The following is a 16,186-nucleotide window of genomic DNA, read 5'->3' on the forward strand; positions in this document are numbered from 1 at the left end:
ATACGAACGGAATTTGCTCCCAAACTCATATTCAAAGACTGCCGTGTTTACAGTAGAAATGGAATTTGACGGCCGCTGAATATTTCATGTCTTTCTCGCGCGACCTGAAATTTGGTCATCCCGAGCGTAGGCGGTGCTGTTTGACCGACTGAGGATAAATGATGGATGAGTTGCTATTTTCCAAGTATCGACCGCGTCGGCAGAAGCTTTTCAGGTCTGTGGGTGAATTGGCTGCCGTTAAAAGAAAACTCATGAATTGATAAAGGGGTGAAAAGTCAACAGATGTCGGCTTATTGGCGCTTTACATTTATTCTCGGTTTGTGTTCGGGTTTAATCACGCTTCATGGGGTTTGTTTTGAACACATTGGGTCAACCTCATGTTTTATTAAAACATGGCTGATACGATAAGCATGTTTGAGGCCAGTTTAAAGGAACAGTGGGTAATATTTAGCTTCTTCTAGTGGTAAAAAATATAATTGAAAAACAAAAGAAAATTATTGATTTAAAAAATAAGCAAAAAGAAAGCATCTGTCAGGACCAGAACGGACACAGGACCCAATTGGGTTACGTTTCTCACAAGTTTTATTAAAGGAAAGGTGTCCGCTCTCGTACTTGGCTTGTCATCCGAACACAAAAGTGGATCTTCCGTGGCGAGCAGTGTTGAACAGAAAAACGGGTCTGTAGCTGGGACAGGAAAGCAAAAACGTAATGGAAAGTGAGTCATAAGCCAGGAAAGGAGAGTAGACGTGGTCTGGGACAAAAAGAGGTCAAAAGCCGGGACGGGAGAGTCGACGTGGTCAGGATCATAAACGGGTGGAAGCAGAGGGACATATGGGAGAAAAAACAGCTGGGAGTCAGGGTCGAAAAAGGCTTGCCTAGTGTTCTGATGTTCGCTGACGGACTGACAAATGGAGACAGATAGGATAGGGTTTGGATAGAGACGGGGAGCCAATCAGAGTCGGAGGCAGTTGGCGCCAAAGGAGCGGCCACAGGTGATTCGCATTGGTAATCATGACACCATCTATCACATGAACATGCGTTTTTGAATAGTTGTGAGTCAAAAAAGTGTGTTTTTTTCTTACATAACATGAGCGTCACTGAGAAGGAGCGATCATATGTGTCTGCCATCTTGCTGCTACAGGTAACTTCCCCCAAAAACAAACAAAAAAAAAACCTGTGAAAGCCTTGGCTAGAAAGCAAAAACCAAAATATCTGATTTGGTCAAACTGATTCTGTGTAGGTTGTATGCTTCCTTGTGCTTTTTAGCACTCGTTTTTTGTTGCACAGCACAAACTAGTTTTGGTGAGGACGTCGTCGGGCGTCGCCCCAAAATATACGCAGAGACGACACTTTCACAACATTTTCACGAGTTCTTTTTTCTTATTTTTGCCTTTTTTTCTAAATATAGTACAGCCATAAAAATAAAATGATTTCATGGGCCAATGGTAGATCATTTTATTCATTTTAGTACCTTTTTATTTATTTACCAATAAAATAAATCCTAAAAGTAAAAAGTAACATGTACAAGTATAATGGTGAAATGGTTAGCAAGTCATGTGACTTTATTTTACTTGCTAACATGACTGCTTTTTTTTTCTTATTTTTGGGGTGAGCACATTCGCCTAGCACTCGCAAGGTCTCCGGTTCGAGACTGGGTGGAAACATTTTTGCCTGGAGAGGGATGGGCGCCACCATGTTGTACTTTCCCAAGGCACACCTCAGGAAATGGCGTTCCTACCACCCGTGTGGTGAAGGGATCCAACCAACCAACTATTTTAACTTGACTATTTGCGCTGCAGGCATTTTTTTTTAACAGAAAAATATGTTAAAATGTGGTCAAACAAGGAAAACTCTCAAGAAGCAGAACAGGATCAGGACCCAAACGCGTGACGTTCTCACACAAGCTTTTTACTATACAGGAAATGGGGAGTCATGCACGAGATCGATTCCAATCGCCCGAGTTGATATCGGACAGATGGGGTCGATACCGGACAGGACAGACAGGATAGATAATGAATCAGGATATTGAAAATAAACAGGACAAACTAGACTGGAACGAAAACTGGAGAAAATAATAAACAGGACAAACACAGACAGAAACTAAACTGAAAACCGATATTAAACAGGACAAAATATTCGGGAACAATACCGGACAGGAAAACAGGACCGAGTCAAAACCCACGTCTTGCGGGGCAGAAGTTCATTGACGGGCTGACAAGGGAAGTTTGAGACCACTGAGCTTCAATAGACATAAAGCCAATCTGTTAACGAGCCGCAGCTTGAGCCACGCGGCGGGGCCAATTGAGCACCATGGCAACCGTGACAAAAACAATACTTATATACAGTAACATCAATCACATTTTCGACTGTTTTCTTTTTTATCTTATTTTTTGCTGGGTTCTCATTAGAAACCGTGGTCAAATAAAGATTGTTTTCTTTTATTTCAAATATATTCTTTTGGAGCTGTTTACTGCCATTAACTTTCTACGTCTTCTTATTTCCTTTCTACTGCCGTCCCAACTCATGTTTCATAAAAGCCCGTAGGCGACAATAGCACAACAGATAAGAACTGGTGGCTCACTCCGCTCCTCATCCTTTTTTCAAGATGTCGACATGAAATGTACCGCGCTTGAGTGCAATCCTCTTTTTTTTTTTTTTTTTTTTTTTTGGTCTGAACAAACGTTGTCTTCAATTACTAAATGAGACCTAATGCAAAATGATAACAACAGATGCTTTATTCCGCCATCTCAAAGAAAAAAAAAACAATGGATCCATCCATAAATTATGTAAATGCCGTCCCTGTCAATCGTAATGGAATGAGTTGCCAGGAAACTGCTTCTTTTTTAACTGACGCTTAATTGAATTAGTCTCCTCAAATTCTTGGGTATTATTCCTCAATTATTATTCAACTACCGCACCGCATCAAAACATATTTTTATTGTGTCTGACTAAAAAGGAGAGCAGGGTTGAAATCCTTTCAAAACTCTTATTTGTTAACGAAGTATCCATGTAAATACACCATGCATTTGTATTAGGGATCCACCGATTTTTCAGGGCCGATACCAATTATTGATATTAAGAGGAGGCCGATAACCGATATCTGGAGCCAAAATTAATTTGCTGTACAAGCTTAAACCTGGTGTGAGACATTTTTAATAATGAAAAAGAAAGAAATCACAAATTCAGTCACACTTATAACAGCTCTCTAAAACATATGACAGTAAAGAAATGAGAATTTCAACACTACTAACGTGACTAGTCTTTCACTCAAACCAAAAACTAACTGTGCAGGATATAAAGTTTGGATTGGCTGCAACTCACATAAAGGTACAAGAAAAAATAAATAGCTCCCTGAATTTTGTTTTTGTTTTTACAAATAAATAAATTAAATTAAAATGTCAACACAACTCACATGACTTAAATGAACTTAAAACAGAAAGTGCATGGAAAGTCAACAAAACTGGAATTTCCTGTCTAAACAAATGTGTCCTCATTATGTCGATGAGCTCTGACTTCATTATTCCACGACAGCGTCATTGCTCTCTACTGGTCGCACCCAAGAGGGCGTCTCTATTTAGAAAGCTGTCTCTTTTGGCTCGGCTCACTGAGAAAAGTGGGCTCGTTTGGCTCCCCCCCAAAAAGAAAGGTTTTGTTCAACACTGGATTTCTTTCTTTGAAGGCACTGGGCGAAAAATTGGCCTTGAAAGTGCTTGAATTTGCCCATGAAAAAGGTGTACGAATCTCGTATTTGTTCATGGCACTACTCGTACATTTCCTTGTAGCCTACTCACATCACGAGCAGAACAACAATCCCCCGGGATCGACCGGAAAGCGTAATTGTTTGTTTGTGTGTTTTCTATTCCCCGCTCAATGGGCTGACATACGCAAGACCACTATCAGAAATGCATTCTGGTGTTCCGTATTCCTCCGTCCCCAGGCACCATCTTGCATTTCGTTGTTTGATTCTATTAAGTAAAGGCATAAGGCGAGGGGAATTCCGTGGCAGATGGCGGAATCAATTCCAACTCTTGCACGGTAATACCCGCAATTCCCGGTGTGAGTTTTTTATCGGAACGGTCTTTTCTTCCTTTTGGTCCCAGGTGCTGTCCCTGGGTGCAGACGTGTTGCCGGAGTACAAACTGCAAGCTCCTCGCATCCACAGTTGGACGGTTTTGCACTACAGTCCCTTCAAGGCGGTCTGGGATTGGCTTATCCTGCTGCTGGTCATCTATACCGCCATTCTCACTCCCTACTCGGCGGCGTTTCTCCTCAATGAAATGGTGATTGATGAGTTTTGACTTTTTATCTGTTTGGTAATAACTAAGGGTTGACCGATATGGGTTTTTCAGGGCCCATACCGATTGTTAATGTTAAGAGGAGGCCGATAACTGATATTTGTAGCCCATATTCATTTTCTGTAAAAGCTTAAAAATTATTAAAAATTTGTTTTAATAATGCAAAAAGAAACATATTTGTTGTAAACTCAAATACAACGTATAGCTCTCTTTTACAAATATAATTTTAACACTAACCTTTAACTTAAAGCAAAAACTAACCATGCAGGAAATAAAACTAGGCCTTGTAGAAAAGTACATCAAAACTTAAATATCTCCCTTAACTTTTTTCCAGACAATTCGAATTTCAAACCAACTAACGTGACTAATGTTAAATCAGTGCAGGAAATACAATCGGGCTGAACAGCAACTCCTATAAAGATACATAAAAACTCAAATAGCTACCTGAAACTTTTTACAATGAATAAATAAAAAATGTCAATAACCCCAGCACGACTTAAAATGAATTAAAAATAAGTGCATTAACATTTATACGGAACTTCCGATTTAAGAAGAGTGGGCTCTTCTGTTTTAGAGCAGGATTGACCAACTCATGTTATGGTAACAGCTCATCACTCAGCCCTCCGCTTCACAAACACACACTCATGTTATGATAAGAGCTAATATATCAGCTTACCTAAGACAAGTTATCTACACTTTTCACTATATCTCTTAATCACACACACACTTTCCTACCATGGACTTTTCAAAATATAGATATTATCAGCAGTTTTGATTCAAAGGCATGTTGGGTCGCAGGGCTTAGCAGAGCTGCCTTTATATACTCCGCTCTAACGTTATTCTTCCTGCTTCAGTATATCTCCGCCGCCTGTCGCTTATTCAAGTAGAAAGCGCGGATTGGGTAGTGTGTAGGACAGAAGGCATGATAAAGGGAGTGGGGGAAAGACAGGCTCCTCTGTATCTGAGCCTAGATAATAGGCCGTCGAATGACTAAAAATGCTGATACCGATATCTGTCGAGTTTCCAAATATCGGGGAAGATAATATAACAGACTTCATTTTGTCATATACTTGTCAGGTACATTTTTAATCATTCATATTAATCATTAGACTTGAGTGTTTTTATTTGACATCAGGCACGTTGTTAGATAGCTAAAGATCCTAGGCGGGACATTTTAATGAAGGCCTATTATTAAACAGCTTAATAGGACAGGGACATCTACCAATGACTGTTTGATGATTAGAATGCTTTGAATAATTGACGATGGCGAAAACGGCTATACGGTCGATTGCCGTCTTCTCGAAATTGATGGACCTGCCCGTTTCTGATGTTCTTCCACTGAACGAATTAGTCCCGCTCATCATTTTTCTAATTTAAGCCCCTCGTCTTATTATATCCTCTTTTGATGGCAGGAAGAAGAAGCCATGCAGCGTTGCGGCTATTCCTGCTCTCCTCTCAATGTGGTGGACCTTATCGTGGACATCATGTTCATCATTGACATCCTCATCAACTTCAGGTGAGGCTTTCTTCAATTTACATTTGCGTGGCTCAACAGAAGAAACTTGGCATTTCTTTACAAGCAGTCATTGGGGATTTTCAATAGAATACACTTGTCATGATTCCTGATGCGAAGCACCTGTGCCCGCTCATTTGGCCCCAACTGCCGCAACCTCTGATTGGCTCCCTGTCCCTATTTAAACCCACTCCTATCTGTCCCCTTTTGTCGGTCCGTCTGCGAACCTCAGTTAACACTAGGCGAGCTTTTTTCGCCCCTGACTCCCACCTGTTTTTGCTCCTCTCTGTCCCCCGGTTTTGACCCGTTTTTGATCCTGACCACGTCTACTCTCCCATCCCAGCTTACAACCCATTTTTGATCTACTCTCCCATCCTGACTTTCGACCTCTTTTTGTCCCAGATCACATCTACTCTCCTCTCCTGGCTTACGACTCGTTTCCGACCACGTTTTTGCTCTCCTGACCCGGCTACTGACCCGTTTTCCCGTTCCCGACACCGCCATCGCTCGCCACGGAAGTCCCACTTCCGCGTTCAGAGCGACCTGCTTCCCGCGCCCAGCGTTCACCGGATCGTGAGGGAAACCCTTTCCTTTCTTCCAATAAAACTGAGACAAACGTAACGCAAGTGGGTCCTGTCTCCGTTCTGGTCTTGACAACAGTAGGATCCCTGGAATATGACATTAATCCGTTCTTTAAGTGGGGATCACAAATATTTCCATTTAGCGGGGGATAGAAACCTATGGTAATAAACGAATGACTTTTGAACCCTAGATGAAAGCATGATGAAATAATATGATATATACTACTTTTGTGTAATATACATTTATATGATTAAATAACATTATACGTAAACTTGCATATAAAAGGAAACATGAAATTTTACTAACCTTTGGTTGTCGGGACCATAACGGAAACAGGACCCACTTGCGTGACGTTTACCACAAGTTTTACTGAAAGAGAGAGGAAGGGCCGCGTCCACGATGCGGTGTTCGCTGGACGGGGGAAGCAAGTCGCTCTCGTACTTGGATTGTGATCCAAACACGGAAGTGGATCTTCTGTAGCGAGCGATGGCGGTGTCAGGGGCGGAAAACCGGTCGGTAGATAGATAGATAGATAGATAGATAGATACTTTATTCATCCCCTAAAAGAAATTCACATTTAGACGGGACAGGAGAGGAAAAACGTGGTCAGGGTCAGAAGCGAGTTGTAAGCCGGGACAGGAGAGCAGACGTGGTCCAAATCAAAAACGGGTGGTGGGTCAGGACGAAAGAGCAGACGTGGTCGGGATCAAAACAGGTCGACAAACAGGAGCAAAAAACGGGACAGGCGTGAGTCAGGGTTGAAAAAGGCTTCCCTAGTATACACAGAGATTAGCAGAAGGACTGACAACAGGGGTTTGACAGGACTGGGTTCAAATAGTGACAGGGAGCCTATCAGAACCTGCGGCGGTTGGGGAAGAATATCAAATTTATTAATGATCGCTAGCTTTCTTTTCACGGTTCTCATATTTGTTCTTCTCTTTTTAACATCCCTTCAACCTCTGACCCATAGAAAATGCATCCAGTACAAAGAGTAGCAAAGTAGTGTCTCCTTGACTCACAGGATCCTGATTTGAATGAAGAGACATATAAGGGCATTATGGGAAAATGTTTTAACATTAGCATATCTGTGTTTTCACGATGCCGTGACTCACATCAATAGCAGACCAGCATTTTCGATCACGTCGACCGATAGCAGACAGGCATTTTAGAGATGCAACTCGCCATACACTCGCAAAGATTTTTTCGGGGGCACGCAAAACATTTTGTATTGTGCTCTAATTGTTACCATTTTGGAGGACGACGGACCCATGGAGGGGAGGCAGGAACTGGAGCAGGGGTGCTCAAACAGATGGATAGTATTTATGATCAAAACCAAGATCAAAGTACCAAACAAACAAGTGGTTACAAAGCAAACGGCTTTTCCAAACAGGAAATAAAGACCAAAACTGGATCTATAAAATACATGGAGCAAAGTAACAATCAGAAATAAACACAAAAAAACATGGTGCTGGAAATGAAAATGACACAGTGACCCGACAGCGTGTCATGTTCCCAATGTTCTGGATAGTTGGGCACAAGTCTGCGATAATGAAACACGCCTGTGCCCAGTTCAAATCCCTGGTTGGGGCCTTCTGGTGGCCCTCACAGTTATAGCAGTAACAAAAATTGTCTTAGACCACCCAAGTGAAAAGTCATGTTCGTGTTTCTCTATTTTTTCAGGACAACTTACGTGAACTCAAACGACGAGGTGGTGAGCCATCCCCTGAGAATCGCCGTGCACTACTTTAAGGGCTGGTTCCTCATCGATATGGTGGCCGCCATTCCCTTTGACCTTCTCATTTATCGCAGTGGGGAGGAGGTAAGAAAGACCCTGAAGAATACCTCAAAACGTGAACACTGAACATTTTTGAATTGACGTGAAAAACGACAAATACAAATAAGAAAGGCGGTTATTTAATGATGTCGGGTAGGGGGAGCTAGAGTTGAGAAGTGAGGGACCCTCGGAGGACCAAAACCACTGAGGCCAGAGATGATTGATTCACGAGACGGTGCAGCTCGGCCCGGGGGTTATTCTAAGTCAGGGGGGGTCAAACTCCTTTTAACTGGGGGGCCACACCATAGAAGAAACATTCTGTCGGGGTCCGGACTTGTAGATTAAAGAGAAAGAAAAAGAGAGATAAAGAAATAAGAGAAAGAGGGACGGAAAGGAAGAGAGGGCGGGACAAAGAAAGAAAAATAGGGAGAGTGAGAGAGAGGGAGAAACAAAAGAGATAAAAAGAGAAGTCATGAGTGTCGGGAAAAGAAAGGGAGAGGAAGAAAGAAATCCAAAGAGAAATAGAAAGACAGAAGGAGAGAGAAGAGAGAGAAGGAAAAAAGGAAATTAGAGCAAAAGAAGTTAAAAAGACAGAGAGAGAGAAAGAGACAAAGAGCAACAAAGGAATAGAAAAAGAGAGACAGGGAGAGTGAAAGAGACAGCGACAGAGAGTGGGAGAAAAGGGGTGGAAAAGAGAGGGAGACAGAGAGAGAGAAAGGGACAAAGAGCAACAAAGGAAGAGAAAAAGAGAGACACGGAGAGTGAAAGAGACAGCGACAGAGAGTGGGAGAAAAGGGGTGGAAATGAGAGAGAGATAGAGAGAGAGAAAAAGAAATACAAGTACATTGTCTTTGTTCGAGGCACCTGGCTTTGGCAACATCAAGTTGACATATTTCAACCTGCAGCTTGTTTTTCTCTTGCGCTTCTCTGAGTGTTGTCTGGCGGGCCGGATTCAATCCCTTAACGGGCCTGATTTGGCCCGCGGGCTGCCTGTTTGACACCCAGTGTTCTGGTTTGCCGGCGTCCCTGCGTCCTAGACGCATCATTTTTGCTGGGGACGCATAGTGTCAAGTCAACGTGCGTCCTCGGACGCAACTTTTTGGACACAAAATTGTCATTATTGCCCGATTACATTTTTTTTTTTAAACAAAGATTTACCGCACTCCAAACTTTTCGTCAGGCAGATGTTGTTTTGGTCTCGCGGTTCCAGTTTTCGTCTGTACGCCGATCTCGAGTTGTGTGGTGAAAAGTCTGTCTCTTTTTAGAGAACCGTCTTTTTCGGCTCAACTCATTCAAAAGAGCCGGCTCTCCAACGGCTCACTTGCTTTGATGCATTATATTACGAATGATGACGTTGTATCAAGAAGTGAAGAAAAAATGGAAGTATAAAATGAGAAAATGAAAAAAAGACAGGTTGGTGGTTATCCCTTTCATCGGTATATTACCAACAATCATTTGATGCAGAAAATGAATTACTAATTTGATGATTGAAACTGAATGAATAAATATATTTTTATGACATTTTTGTCACCGATTTACAATGTCAACCTGGATAAGACTAAATTTTGGGGATTTTTGAGCATGCGAGTCCACGGGAGCCATCACTTTTCACAGCTCAAATGAAGACTGGACACCTGTGTTCTAAGTGCTACTAAATGACGTTTTTGCGTGAATTTTGAGATGACCTTATCTCTTATCCATTTGAGATTTAGCATCCCAAAAATCAGACTAAAACAATAGCTTCAAAAAAATGGTTCCTAGATGGTTGACTTCATTGCCGTTGCCCAGCCAAGCAAAAACATTGCAGATTACTCTCAGCAGACCGTTATTATACACGGCTTTCCCTTCAAGCAATTTTCCTCGTCGAGCGTATTCGCGGCGTGGACGCGAGCGGAGACGGCTGACCTTTTTCTCTTTTGCGCTCGTCAGACCACCACGCTGATCGGCCTTCTGAAAACGGCGCGTCTGCTGCGTTTGGTGCGAGTGGCTCGGAAACTGGACCGCTACTCGGAATACGGCGCCGCCGTCCTCTTCCTGCTCATGTGCACCTTCGCGCTCATCGCTCACTGGCTCGCCTGCATCTGGTGGCTAGCTTTTTTATTCTTCTGCCTTTCGAATTTCAACTCTAGTTTGAGTAAACTCACTTGAAGTTAAAGCTTTATCTGATATCAGTGGTATACCTAACCTGCCGTTCGAATTTCAATCTAATTTGAGTTAACTCACTTGACATTGAAGTTAAAGCTTTATCTGACATCAGTAGTATTTCGAATTTCAATTCTAATTTGAGTTAACTCACTTGACATTGAAGTTAAAGCTTTATCTGACATCAGTAGTATACCTAACGTCCCGTTCGGATTTCAATTCTAATTTGAGTTAACTCACTTGACATTGAAGTTCAAGCTTTATCTGACATCAGTAGTATTTCACATTTCAATTCTAATTTGAGTTAACTCACTTGACATTGAAGTTAAAGCTTTATCTGACATCAGTAGTATACCTAACGTCCCGTTCGGATTTCAATTCTAATTTGAGTTAACTCACTTGACATTGAAGTTAAAGCTTTATCTGACATCAGTAGTATTTCACATTTCAATTCTAATTTGAGTTAACTCACTTGACATTGAAGTTAAAGCTTTATCTGACATCAGTAGTATACCTAACGTCCCGTTCGGATTTCAATTCTAATTTGAGTTAACTCACTTGACATTGAAGTTCAAGCTTTATCTGACATCAGTAGTATTTCACATTTCAATTCTAATTTGAGTTAACTCACTTGACATTGAAGTTAAAGCTTTATCTGACATCAGTAGTATACCTAACGTCCCGTTCGGATTTCAATTCTAATTTGAGTTAACTCACTTGACATTGAAGTTAAAGCTTTATCTGACATCAGTAGTATTTCACATTTCAATTCTAATTTGAGTTAACTCACTTGACATTGAAGTTAAAGCTTTATCTGACATCAGTAGTATACCTAACGTCCCGTTCGGATTTCAATTCTAATTTGAGTTAACTCACTTGACATTGAAGTTAAAGCTTTATCTGACATCAGTAGTATACCTAACGTCCCGTTCGGATTTCAATTCTAATTTGAGTTAACTCACTTGACATTGAAGTTCAAGCTTTATCTGACATCAGTAGTATTTCACATTTCAATTCTAATTTGAGTTAACTCACTTGACATTGAAGTTCAAGCTTTATACCTAACGTCCCTTTCGGATTTCAATTCTAATTTGAGTTAACTCACTTGACATTGAAGTTCAAGCTTTATCTGACATCAGTCGTAAACCTAACGTCCCAAAACATGTTAAATGGATCCATTTGTGAAATGTAACTCAAGGAAGGAGCTTTGTTTGACTTTGGTCAAATTATTGTGAGATGAACTACACCAATTTCTCGGTTGATGTTATTTTGCCATTAAATGAAAAACTTTCATTCGGCGAGTTAAAATGGTCATGTAACTTGACAGCGATAAAATATTTATTGTCGAAAAAAAGCAAAAATGATCCATGTGTTAAGTGAAATCAAAAAAATGAGCATAGTTTTATTTCGTTTGAATGAATCTCCCAAGTATACTTAATCAACACATTACATACAAGTTTTAAGTTGGAGCGTGATCTCATATTACTTATATATTTTAATGTACCAAAAAATATCAAATTATCCCAGTTGCCAAATGTAATTGAAAACTGATCTTTTTACTTTGGTTAAATGGAATAATTATGATTTTTTTTTTATGGTTGATTTTATTTTTGTGCCGTTAAAATTATCCATTTTATTTGATCTATTTGACGTTGGCGGGTTATAATTGTAAGTTAACCTGAGTTAAAGCATTATCTGACATTAAACATACAGTTTATTATCCCCAAAAATGTCAAATTGATCCATTTGTGAAATGTAACAAAAAAAAAGAGCTTTGTTTGATTTTTATCAAATTATTGTGAGATTATTTCTCTCCAAATGATATATATGTTTCTCTCCAACTGCACCATTTTTTTAGTTGATGTTATTTTGCCATTAAATTAAAAACTTTCATTTGGCGATTTCAAATGGTTTAATATTCCCCAAAATGTCAAATTGATCCATTTTTGAAGTGTGATTACAAACTCAGCAATGTTAAACTTGGATTATAATCCCCTCGTCTTCCATTTGTATTTAAAACTGTCATTTAACATTGTCAAAGTTAAAGTTTTGAGTTCATTTGAGTCAGAGCTTTATATGGCTATAAATTGGATCCTGGTAAAAGTATCAATTTAATTAATTTGTGAAATATGACTTAACTTAAGCATTGCATAGCATTGATATATTAATACGGGATTTTAATCCCATATTATTCCCTTTTTATGGTTAATTTTATTTTTGTGCCGCCAAAATTACCGTTTTTATTGGATTTATTTGACATTGGCGCATTATAATTGTAAGTTAACCAGAGTTAGAGCATTATCTGACATTAAACACACAGTTTAATATCCCCAAAAAGGTCAAATTGATCCATTTTTGAAGTGTGATTACAAACTCAGCAATGTTTTGGTTGAATTAAACTGGGATTATAATCCCTTCGTATTCAATTTGTAATTTAAACTTTCATTTAACATTGTCAAATTAAAGTTTTGAGTTCATTTGAGCTTTATATGACTATATATTGGATCCTGCTAAAGTATCAAATTCATCAATTTGTGAAATGTGACTAAACCTGAGCATTGCTAAGCATGGGTATATTAATACAGGATTTTAATCCCATATTATTCCGTTTTCATGGTTGGTTGCATTCTGGTGCTGTTAGTCAAAGCTTTCATTTGAGTTAACTCAGTTGACATTGGCCAGTTAAAGTTTTCAGTGATGCCACAAATATATGTTAATCAGGGTTGGGTAGGGTTACTTTGACTTGATTACTTTCAATGACTTTTGGATGACTCCGATACCAAATATGCTCATAAAAGACAAAAGAAACTCAATAGGAATCAAATGATGACTCACAACACGCGGTAAGCTTTCTCTCCTGGCTTTGATCTCTTTGATCTCCGGCAAAACCAACATCAAATGCCACAGAAACAAAATGAAAATCAATCCAAACAGCTATCTGCCGTTCCATGTATTCCGTTACTCCCCAAGCCTGCACAAAAATGGAGTCATTTGATTCCTATTGAGTTTATTTTGTCTTTTATTAGCATATTTGGTATTGGAGTCATTCAAAAGTCATTGAAAGTAATCCAGTTAAAGTAACCCTACCCCCAACCCTGATGTTAATATACCAAAAAATGAATCCTGTTGTTACGTGTACTTAAAAACTTCCAGTCAAATGAATCTTGGATGGTAATCCCCAGGTACGCCATCGGAAATGTGGAGCGCAACGGCTCCATCGGTTGGCTCCATACTCTCGGCGACCAACTGGGGAAACAATTCAACGACTCCATCCCAGGTAAAGACGTCAACGGCGTTATCGGAATGATATCAAAGCGACAATACGGATGTTCCCGTTGTGCTCGGATCAGGAACGGGACCCTCCATCAAAGACAAGTACGTGACGGCCCTCTACTTCACCTTCAGCAGTCTGACCAGTGTGGGCTTTGGAAACGTCTCTCCTAACACCAACTCGGAGAAGATTTTTTCCATCTGTGTCATGCTCATTGGATGTAAGTCATCATATTAAGAATTCGGAATCTCTTTATTGTTATACATCAAGATTAGACACGTCATTCCGAGGTCATTATGGAATCAATCTTTAAAAGAGAAAAAGACGATCCGGATATTACCAGGATAAATAGACAAAACTGTTTACAATTTAATGCTTGGGACTGAAGCGTAATGAAAAATAGTACCGTAAATTCCGGACTATAGAGCGCACCTGATTATAAGCCACACCCACCACATTTTAAAAGGAAAACCGATTTTGGACATACACAAGCCGCACCTGCAGCACGGCGGCGCAGTGGTTAGCGCTTGTGCGGCACAGTTCATGTCATGGGAACCTGTCGTGGGTTTGTATGTTCTCCCCGTGCTTGCGTGGGTTTCCACCGGGCACTCCGGTTTCCTCCCACGTTCCCAAAAAAACCATGCATTTCAGGTGAATTGGCCGGGAATGAGCGGATGAGTTGTCTGTCCCTGTGTGCCTTGCGATTGGCTGGCAACCAGTTCAGGGTGTCCCCTACCCAATGCCCGGAGATGGCTGGGATGGGCTCCAGCCCCCCGCGACCCTAATGAGGATAAGCGGTACGGTTAATGAGATCAGACAAGCCGCACCTGTATATAAGCCGCATGCGCCCACATTTAAACATGTAACACAAACACAAAATTAACCCAAACCCGACTTCAAGTCCCGCGATTGAAACTAAATGTCCTTCATTAAAGTCCACAGTCCAAAGATCACAGCCGGCAAAATGAACAGGAAATGATACCGGTACTTAAGGTTTGATGCAGACCTGCAGAGTCCGGGTCCCGTTGAAAGTAATCCAAGGAAAAAAAGTGTATTTTTCCAAAGGTAAGGGTGAGAAAAATAGATCACATTTACTCATCTAACTCCTTTTTCTTGAACCAACTTTTTACCCCCTCTTCTTTCCTTGTCTGTCCCTCACCTTTAGCGGTCCCCCCTTAAACTCGGCACCCCGCGTTTGTTCCGCCCCTCATTTTTCATTCATCCGTGCAAAACATATCAGAATAAGTGTCTAAAATAAATACAAATAAATTCATTACAAAAATATACAGTTGCAAATACATATTATACACGGGTTACACATTTTTACAAAGAAAGACGGTACACCGAGCGAGTTTTTAAAGCTTTAATAATAATAATAAGGTTTTGACAGGGCAGTTAATGGTAGCAACACTCGAGCGCCGCTAGCGGCCATTAGAAAAATGACATAAATTGGCCGCATCACTGAATAAGCCGCAGGGTTGAAAGTTAGGGTAAAAAGTAGCGGCTTATAGTCCGGAATTTACGGTACATTTACATTTAAAGGGTTTGTACAGGTGCTAGTTATTTGAGTTAAAAAGAATGGTTTATTGAGTAGAATTTGAATTAACTGTAATAGTAGATCAGTGTTTAATTTTTAGACCAGACCGAGGCTTCTCATGTTGTCCCAGGGAAGGGGTCGGGAACCTTCTTGATAGCTGGAACTCTGCCCGACATATCCTGGACCAAACCAGGCACCAAATGCACCGCTTCAGGTCTGCATGTACTACAATTGGATAGTTACATAAAAGATTAGCATGGCTTTTATTTTACCTCCAAGTCAGATGTACTCGTGAAATGGGCTCGCAAGAGATTTCTCTCTCATGCCATGAGGCTCTTTAACTCCACCCGGGGGAGTAAAAGCCCACATGAAACCCCACCCCCACATTTGCATATTACCCTATTTTTATCCCGTAGCACTATTTAAATACTCTATATCAACACGTTAAATTGGGTATTTTTGCGTTCTATATCTTTTATTTCATTATTTTATTTTTCAACACAAGGATACTGCTGGAAGTGGGGATTTCCCTACGGGGATGAATAAAGTATCTATCTATCTATCAATGTCTATCTATCTATCTATACATCCATCTATCTAGACATCTATCTATCTATCTTTCTATCGTTCTAAATAAGGTCAAACTGTGTCGTGGAGTGTATTCGCATATTCCTAAAACGTGAGCGTCCCCAACTTTTAGCAAGTAGCACTTAACCCCGACAGCCGCCTTCCGGGATAACTTCACTTCGTTTTAAGTGCGGAAAAGACTCCCGTCAGATCCGGTTAACGGATACCTTCCTCCCGACCAGCCCTGATGTACGCCAGCATCTTCGGGAACGTCTCGGCCATCATCCAGCGTCTGTACTCCGGGACGGCCCGCTACCACACCCAGATGCTCCGCGTCCGGGAGTTCATCCGCTTCCACCAGATCCCCAACCCGCTCCGGCAGAGGCTGGAGGAATACTTCCAGCACGCCTGGTCCTACACCAACGGCATCGACATGAACGCCGTGAGTACCTCCCTCCCCCGGTGGCGCGCCAGATTGCTCGCCGGAGTGTTCCGCGCCCAGGCG

General features: G+C 40.9%; 1 protein-coding gene across 5 annotated transcripts in view; it reads left to right on the plus strand.

Annotated features, from left to right (window-relative positions):
• The window catches only part of kcnh2b (potassium voltage-gated channel, subfamily H (eag-related), member 2b), a 225,370-nt gene that overhangs the window by 188,584 nt on the left and 20,600 nt on the right, over positions 1 to 16,186 (plus strand). For all 5 annotated transcript variants that reach the window (XM_088322152.1, XM_088322155.1, XM_088322154.1 and 2 more), the window contains 7 exons: positions 4,101 to 4,280; positions 5,708 to 5,811; positions 8,071 to 8,209; positions 10,094 to 10,248; positions 13,489 to 13,583; positions 13,657 to 13,797; positions 15,924 to 16,123. In XM_088322152.1, coding sequence (XP_088178278.1) covers positions 4,101 to 4,280; positions 5,708 to 5,811; positions 8,071 to 8,209; positions 10,094 to 10,248; positions 13,489 to 13,583; positions 13,657 to 13,797; positions 15,924 to 16,123 — 1,014 coding nt within the window. The remainder of the gene's footprint in view (positions 1 to 4,100; positions 4,281 to 5,707; positions 5,812 to 8,070; positions 8,210 to 10,093; positions 10,249 to 13,488; positions 13,584 to 13,656; positions 13,798 to 15,923; positions 16,124 to 16,186) is intronic.

This window comes from Urocampus carinirostris, chromosome 18 (assembly GCF_059441175.1).
Source record: "Urocampus carinirostris isolate Australia breed hairy pipefish chromosome 18, RoL_Ucar_1.0, whole genome shotgun sequence".
Classification (NCBI taxonomy): Eukaryota; Metazoa; Chordata; class Actinopteri; order Syngnathiformes; family Syngnathidae; genus Urocampus; species Urocampus carinirostris.